This window comes from Curcuma longa, chromosome 11, assembly GCF_044706935.1.
Source record: "Curcuma longa cultivar G26 ecotype Majalengka, Jawa Barat chromosome 11, ITB_CL_G26_1.1, whole genome shotgun sequence".
Classification (NCBI taxonomy): domain Eukaryota; kingdom Viridiplantae; phylum Streptophyta; class Magnoliopsida; order Zingiberales; family Zingiberaceae; genus Curcuma; species Curcuma longa.
The window spans coordinates 28,353,405-28,361,731 of record NC_133871.1 but is presented as its reverse complement, the minus strand read 5'-3'; the positions used below and the strand labels follow the sequence as shown (position 1 = coordinate 28,361,731).

The 8,327-nt window shown below is 39.7% G+C and overlaps 2 protein-coding genes across 4 annotated transcripts; both read right to left on the bottom strand.

The window, feature by feature from the left end:
* Positions 1-463: 463 nt before the first annotated feature.
* LOC141838618 (putative WRKY transcription factor 67) lies at positions 464-1,766 on the bottom strand. The gene is made up of 3 exons (XM_074726145.1): positions 1,387-1,766; positions 1,129-1,233; positions 464-1,051 (listed from the first exon to the last, which is right to left on the bottom strand). The coding sequence occupies exons 1-3, from the start codon at positions 1,749-1,751 to the stop codon at positions 685-687; spliced, it is 837 nt and encodes a 278-aa protein (XP_074582246.1). The 5' UTR covers positions 1,752-1,766; the 3' UTR covers positions 464-684.
* A 1,891-nt stretch (positions 1,767-3,657) lies between these two features.
* LOC141838613 (putative inactive receptor kinase At5g58300) lies at positions 3,658-8,288 on the bottom strand. 3 transcript variants are annotated; one of them, XM_074726137.1, is made up of 5 exons: positions 7,901-8,288; positions 7,713-7,819; positions 7,008-7,226; positions 5,024-6,359; positions 3,658-4,442 (listed from the first exon to the last, which is right to left on the bottom strand). In XM_074726137.1, the coding sequence occupies exons 4-5, from the start codon at positions 6,276-6,278 to the stop codon at positions 3,775-3,777; spliced, it is 1,923 nt and encodes a 640-aa protein (XP_074582238.1). In that variant the 5' UTR covers positions 6,279-6,359; positions 7,008-7,226; positions 7,713-7,819; positions 7,901-8,288; the 3' UTR covers positions 3,658-3,774. The 3 variants fall into 3 exon arrangements, with proteins under 3 accessions (XP_074582238.1, XP_074582239.1, XP_074582240.1); XM_074726138.1 differs by having other exon boundaries at positions 7,008-7,099; XM_074726139.1 differs by lacking the exon at positions 7,008-7,226.
* Between the last annotated feature and the right edge of the window lie 39 nt (positions 8,289-8,327).

The window sequence follows — 8,327 nt, the reverse complement described above, 5'->3', positions numbered from 1 at the left end:
GATTAATGAACTTCAACTTATCAGCAAGATAAATTAAAGATTTTAATTTCTTAAGCAGCTAGCATTAATCACTATTATGATCTCATTTTATGCTACTTATAACTATATCAGCAGTATAATAATTAATACGACGAGCACAAAGAGAGAATGATCAGAAGTAACAGCAAAATACTAGCTTGTTGATGATCAGTTGCCTGATCTCTAGGAAATTAAGCAAAGATCAACTACATATCGAGCAAACAACATGATCTAGGATGAGAAGCTTGAATTCTTAACCTGTAGCTAGGTTAATTGTCCACATCTAGCTGTAATCATCGAACTTTTTGATCTATGATATCAAACAGATTCAGAGGATATTAATCCAGTTAAAATGAAACGTGAAACGACTCCCAATTGCCAAAACACACAGCAGTGATGTCAGAAATAAATAACAAGACTGGATTTTACAACTTAAAATGCTAGCTACAATTTACAAAATCCACAAACCATTACGTATATATAGATGATTTCATCCACTGCTACACTTATTGTTCAGTACTTACTCTATATATACAATCGATCACCAGTACTTTGAGGTTTTTGAAAACACTGCACACATACACTACTACCATGCACTACAACACTGCAAATTTACAGTAAGATAGTTCCTTCAGTAACTCGTCAATCCCCATTCCAAAGACTGAATTAGTAGAGCTGCCAATCTTCAGCGATCAATGGAGCCAAGCCGGAGAACACGGAATTGATCTCTGAGGAAGAACAACTCCCTGCAGTCGACTCATTTCTTATCACCTCTTCCTCACAATCTCGCTTCGTCGGCGCCGATGGAGGAGCTGCTAATTCCTTTCGATCATCATCTGAAGCATTATCGTTATTGTTCATATTCGATTCGAGAGCGAGCGAGTGCTTGGTCGCTGCAGTATGATCGTCCTGTATACAGGTGTGCAGTCCCACGTAGGTGATTGCGAAGATGGAGTCGTCCTCTTCTGTCCTCTGCACTTGTCTTGTGACTGGGCAGCCTCTGTCATGCTTGTAGATGCATCTGTAGTAGCTCCTGCAGTTACATAAACGAATAACACTGATCAAATAGAATTCGTGGAGAAATATATATAGACATATATGAAGATTGGCCTTGGATGCTTGGATCTGTAGATTCCCTTCTGGCCATATTTGCGCCATCCATAGCCATCTTCAATCTTAGGGGAGAATATTGTCGTGCATGAGTATGGATGTGCTCTGCAAATTAATTTGGACATATGAGCGTATGCACGCACATGTTTAATTTAAAGAACATATTTCTTTAATTATCCCAAGAAGTTTGGAAAAGAGGTACAAATATGATTTGGAAAAGTTTTTTTTTAAAAAACATATTTTTATGCATAAATTTACCTTCTTCTGCAGCTGCTTCTCCTCGAAGTTTGGAACTTCCTCTTGATCTGTTCATGGCTGCTACTCATCCCTTCAGAGTGAATTGGTGGTTTATCGGATTCGGATTCTTCCTTCTTTAGTTCCAAGAAAAACAGAGCTTTGGTGAAGGCGGCGCCGACGTCCACCAGCAGCTCCGCCGCAGGGCGGCTCTCCGGCGACGACAGCACGCCCTTAAGAAGAAGCAGCAGCCGCTCCGCCTGCTTCTGGCCTTTGTTCAACTCCTCCATTGCCGCCTGCTGCAGGTTGCTCTGCCACGGCGGTGACAGTGATGACGACAGCGACGACTTCACTACTTGCTCAGTGCCATTAGATTTCACACTCTCCATTGATCTATTCGATTTTGGTGGCCAGGAGTTCTTTATTCCTTCGAGATCTTAATTATATCGAGAAGTTGCTGGCTTAGAATTCGATTGATCTGCTTAAAAAAGGAGTGCGGCCGTGGAATGTGGACAGATGATGAGTCATCACGCTCGAAAAAGGAGGAATCGACGTTAATTAATCAAGACGCATGCAAGACGACAAACGCGACGATGCAATCAGGCGTGACGTTCTTGGCGCCGGCGTCATAAATAAACTTGGGAATTCCTTGATTTAACTGGCTCATTTATATATATATTTATTTTATGTATACTTTTTTTTTCATCATTAAATTCCATGGGTAGGTTCACGTTGAAGGTGTCATGCATGTAAGAAGGTTCAGATTGAACTCGTTCATACTGCTCTGCTCAGACTGAGGTTGGGTAATTGGCAGGCAAGGAAATCTGTTAAATGGGCTCAACTAATTAAAAGTAATGAATAATAAATTTCTTTTGAAATAATTCTAATAAAATCTTTTGTAGGGTCAATCCATGGATTCGGTCGGACGTTGACTGTTGAGCTCCCATAGCAGTGAGTAAACTGAGCTCCCATGTAGAGATCATATGCACTATTATTTCACATGACATTTTTTATATGATCTCTAATATATCCCATCTAGCTAGTTGAGCTTCCCATGTGCATTTTCCCTGAATTATCTACTTTATCAGAGTTTAGTGGCGTGCAAACTGAGAACAGTGACAATAATCTCATAACATTAATATTAATTATTTTCTTTGATGATTGTACAGAATCGATCTGCTTTATCACAGTTTTTCTACTTGACATGATTTATAAAGAAGCTTCTTTTCTAAAGCAAAAGTAAGACAGAAACGTCCTGATGATGAATCTCATCCCCCTCGAACGTTCAAAGCTGGTTTTGTCCCCTGTATATATATATATATATATATATGTAGAGCTTTAGATTAGGTTCGATTCCTAAAGCAACTCTAGATTAAAGTCTTCTGCAACTCTAGATTAAAGTCGATCTCCTTTGGACCAACTTAATTAATTATATATGTAGCATCCTCTTTTATCGCCAACTTTACATGAGTTCTTCTTGTGGTCTAGAATTTTGGAGCTAGGAAGTAATTAATTAAATCTATCGATTAAATTGGAATTGAAGTTGTTGTGGCAGCCAAGTGATGGTGCACACATCCATCGTATTACGATCTTTGCATGACCAGCTATTCCTGTTAATGAGACACCCTGCAAATGAAAGTACTCCGATCCAATTAGTGGAAGTCAATTCCATTGGGGAAATTAACTGGAAAGAGACCCCAAACCTTTGTCTGCTTGGCTGAAATAATGCAGTCGATCCACCTTTGTAGTTTGATTTTTAATGTGGTCACTGTTAGATACGATAAGAAAGAATCGACAACGATAGCTACAGCAATAGCGACGCAAAACAAGGAAGAAAGAGTAGAGAAACGAATACTGATCACGAATATATATATATATAGGAATAATATTAAATAAGAACAATTAGTGCTGCAACTTCTTGTGGGATGAGTGTTTAATTAGTTGTAATCCGTATTCTCTAATTAACTATATAGTCACCATCATTTTACCTTCCACAAGTCATTGTCTTTGTGTCGGAGGCATTTGGTTGTCGGTTGAAGTTATGTAACACGCGACCTGAATATTTTGAATTAATCATAACTAATCAGATAATTAACCACCCTGCACTTAAATTAATCCTAATGGAATGTCTGGTGCTCCTTGCGAATTTTAAATAAATACTTTTATATTTAGTGGTAAACTTGACCATCGTATATTAATATTCATAGGATCGTCGTCGCTGTGCTTTTGGGCACGAGCAACCTCAGCAAAGGTGGAATACATTGTCAAAAGTAGCAATGAAAATGATAAATAGAGTTGCTAAGAAAACAATGATTTTAGGTACAACAATTCAGAAATCAATAGGTTTCCTAACCACATTTATGCCTAAACAGTACAACACTTCAGAACAAGCTTACAGAACTAATTAAATACCTATTGTCTAAATGGGTTACCTTGTGTTTCCATCTCTGCTCGTGGTGTTTGGCCATTGTTGTCGTCTTTCAGCTTCTCTGAGGATGGTCGATTCTCTGAGTCAGAGTTACGGATGCCCTCGATCATTCTGATCACTTCCTCCATTTTAGGTCGCTGATCTGGAACCTTGGAAACACAAGCCATGGCAATTTGAAGCATCTGAACCATCTCTTCCTCAATGTTCTGATGCCTAATCAAATCCACGTCAAACACTTCAGCAGTCCACTCTTCTCGAACCACGGATTGGACCCATTTCGGCAGATCGACAACATCATCGCGTCCGGGAGATGGAACTGGAGCTTTTCCAGTGAGCATCTCCAGTAACAACACACCCAAGCTGTAGACATCAGACTTCTGAGAGTACTTCTTCGATTCGACTACTTCGGGTGCTCGGTAGCCCAGGACAGCTCTGGATTGGGTTACTGATGCGTGCATGAATGGGGCAAGTCCATAATCAGCTACACAGGCATCGAGTTCGTGGGTCAGAAGTATGTTGTTGGATTTGATGTCTCCATGGATGAACTTTCCACCACCTTCGGCATGAATATGTGATATGCCACGTGCAGCTCCAAGAGAAATCTTTACCCTGGAATCCCAGTCTAACGGAGTTTTTCCAGCACCCTTACTTCCTGCTTATCAAATGAAAAATTAGTTCCCTCTAAAAAACTATACTTCGCAAATCAAAGAGATTAAACGACCTCAATCATCCAAACGACCTCCAACAACTTATTTAACTAATCTATTGATTGTCCTTATTCATGTTTGTATCATCTTTTACCTTTCTCCTCTCATTTTCTCATTTCCCTTATTTATTATCTACCTACATTGGAGGTATTGGTTAATATACTATAGACAAATTGCTTATTCAATGTATGTCACAGCACGCCTTCAACTATCACAGAAAACTGCACCTGTAGATCAATCGACTCTGCAGCTACTTATAATGAATAATATAAGACTAATTAATTAGCTTAATCAGAGATCATAAATAATATGATACTTAGCAGCTTCACATCATGGGAAACTAATTCTCTAGATGAGGACTCAGAAAATAAAGTAAAACTTTTAATATTTTCATCCAAGACATCATTGCCTATTTCATTAATTATGCATATTTGAAACAATATTTATTCTTGAATACCATGTTTCCAGTGGTTTTATTGAATCAACAGGAATTACGAGTGTAGAGACAGGAATTTGAGAAACATACCATGTAACAAGGAGGAGAAGTTGCCATAAGGAACATAATCATAAATGAGAAGCTTCTCATCTTTGGAGTAATAATAAGCTCGAAGGGGAACTACATTAGGGTGAGGCTTGACTCTTTCTATCATTTCCATTTGTTGTTCAAACTCTCTCTTTCCGATGATTACTTCCTTCAACCTCTTCACAACAACAGTTGTACCATCTTCTAGAACAGCTTTATATGTGGTCCCATGATTTCCTTTGCCAAGGACTTCAGCAGAAGCTCTTAATAGATCTTCCAAGTCAAAATTGTACGTACATCCCCCAAAAAAACTCAACTTGTTCTTCTCTGCCTCTTGGACACTATTGCTGTACTCCTCAGGTTTTTCATTCCTTGAACCATGAGTTCCCTTTCCTTTAGATTCTCTGTTACTTTCCCCACGTTTCCTCCTGAAGAAGCATAAGAAGACTACAATGACGAGTAGAAGCAGAAGCATTGCTCCACCACCAGCAATTCCAATAATGGCACCTGTGCTCAGTCTTTTCCAAAAGCTTCTTTTTGGTCTTGCAGGGGATACTGGAGGAGAAACTCCAGAGCAGGGTGCTAGAGGAGATCCACAAAGTAAAATATTTCCCAGAAAAGACTCAGCCGGGAACCTTTGAAGGGATAGTGGTATGGGGCCACTAAGGTTGTTATTACTCAGATTCAGATGTTTAAGCCCGGGAAGCTGAAGGTCCGGGATGGATCCAGATAGCGAGTTGTTCTCAAGAAACAATGCATTAAGCTGAGTAAGGTTCTGGATAGTCAGTGGAATTTCTCCTACGAAGGAATTATAAGAAAGATCAAGAAATGTTAGGTTGGAAGATAGTGAAGAAGGTATAAATCCAGACAAATTGTTGTGTTGAAGGAACAAAGAATGCAAAGAAGGAATTGATGGAACATCAGGAGGGAGAGTTACAATAAGGTGGTTAGAACGAAGACTTAAGACTTCAAGGGCATCAAGTCTACCAAGAGTATCAGGGGGGATGGTGCCAAAAAGCCCAATGGCTGGCAGCCGGAGACTACGCACACGAGTATTATCAGGTGTGCATGTTACTCCGACCCAAGAGGAACAAATTGGATTCTGAGAAGTCCAATTTAGATTGCGGCCATGAGGGACGGAATTAGCGAATGCTAGAAGTGCTTGCTCATCTGACCTTAAGTCAGCAATGGCAAGTGATAGGGACAATACAAGTAAAGTTAAAGAAACTGATATAAAAATCATAAGCTGCTCCATCATAAAAGTACTAGGTTAAGGAAAGGCCAAATTATAACATCCCACAAGTTATCTGAGAAGTCAAGTTTAAGGGGTTCTTCTGTCCTGTATTGAAGAGGAGGAAAAAAAATGAAATGAGAACCATGCACTTGAAATAAGTAGCACAAAACTAAAGATATTTACTAATTGCTTATTTCACCAAACATTGCTCGAAGGAAAGTAGAAGGAAGACAACAAAAATTCTGACCAAAAGTTAGAAGTAACTACCCTTCTTAACTGCAATTGTACTGAAAAGATTAATATATGACTAGCAAGTCAACATGAACACGACAAAGAATCTTTGTAATATTAACAGCATTCAACATGATAATTACTTGCATAAATTGTATCTATTTTCTGGAAAGCATTTGTTCTTTCTGCAAGGAATTTAATGATGAAAAAACCAGTTGCATCCTTGTCCCTGCTAAGGGGATTACAACAGGTGTCAGCCATCTCTCAATGCCCTTATAAATTAATGTTCATCTCTTTTTCATTCCATAACATCATTTTCAGTGTAAGATCATGAGATTTCCAGCTACGAAGTTCCATCATTTCTGAAGGATGTCAGTAAAACACCATTTTCAAAGTCATAAATTTAATGCCTGCGACGACAAGAGGAAAGAACGAAATCTCTAGCAGAAGTCTACTCAATGTTCACGAGAAAAAAGAAATTCAATTACACTGAAATGAACATTACAAAAAAGAGATACTGACCAAAAGAAGGGAAAAAAAGCTTTGTACTTTTAAGGTCCTCATCAAAGCAAACGCAGAAGCACATTCCTCTCAACTCTTTCTATGCTTTAACCCTTCACCAAACGAGGAGCAAAACAGAGAGCTATGGAGAAGGAAGCACCACTGTACTAATTAATGGTGGGTATTACATAGCCAGCCTGGCTCATAGTAGACCCGCCAATTAAAGCACTAAACAAATTACTACACAGTGATAATTAAGCAAACCAGTATTAGATATTTAATTAAGAGCTACTGAGAAACTTAAAATATTAACGGCAATTTACTAAATCCACACACCTAAAAGTTTCCTAAAGACCCAAATTATGCATCTTATTTTTTAATTACCAACTCATGTAGTACTTTCCTAAAATACCCCTCAGCCCTCCACCATCTGTCTGTCTTCCTTCGCCCTCTGTTCTATTAACAGCCATCGAACAGGCGTTGAGGTAGCTGCGAAATCGCTGCTAGGCGGCCGCTCAACCACGCGGCCGCCTCGGACATGATTTCAAGGCTGCCTTGGCCGCCTCAATCGCCTGTTCAAGCGGTCATCGGTTGGCAAAAGGCGAAAGAAAGAAGTCGCAGAGGGGAAGTATTTTGAAAAATCGGTGCGTGATTTGATAAATTGAAAAAAAAATCATGTGTGATTTGGATATTTGAAAAACTTAGATGCTTAGTTCAGTACAGTACCTGGAAATAATCTAAAATCTCATCCGATTCAACTTCATGTGGCCTCATTATTTTCATTAATTATTTTCTAAGCAATCATTATGTGTGAAAAACTTCGAGAAGTTCTTCTGCAGAAAACGAGGAAGACAAAGTCGATTTTAGTAAAGTGAAAATAGTCAAAGGCAAACACTGACTTAGATATCACTCACTGGGAGAATTCCGAGCTCCGGAGGGCAAGATCTGCAATCGAACCCAACTATTGAACTTCTCCACTTGAATCTAAAATCCGTCGGGAACTCGAATGCGCTCTGCGAGTAATTCGTCCGCAGATCTCCAAAACCTCCGTCGCATCCAACAGACCAAGACCAACCCCGGAGAACTCACGGCATCCGACTAAGAAACAGATAATTAGCTGAAACCGAAGCAGGGTGCGAGGAAGTCAAGGGCATTGCTTCAAGATCACGCATTTACGGCTCCCTCGAAACACGGAAAGGGAATCAGAGTTCCTCTCCTTCATCTCCCAAGACCGCAACCCGAACCGCTGCATACTCCATCGAAGCTCTTCCGTCGGTGCTGCTCCCGGTCGGCTCTCCCTCTCTCTCTCTCTCTCTCTCTCTCTCTCTCTCTCTCTCTCTC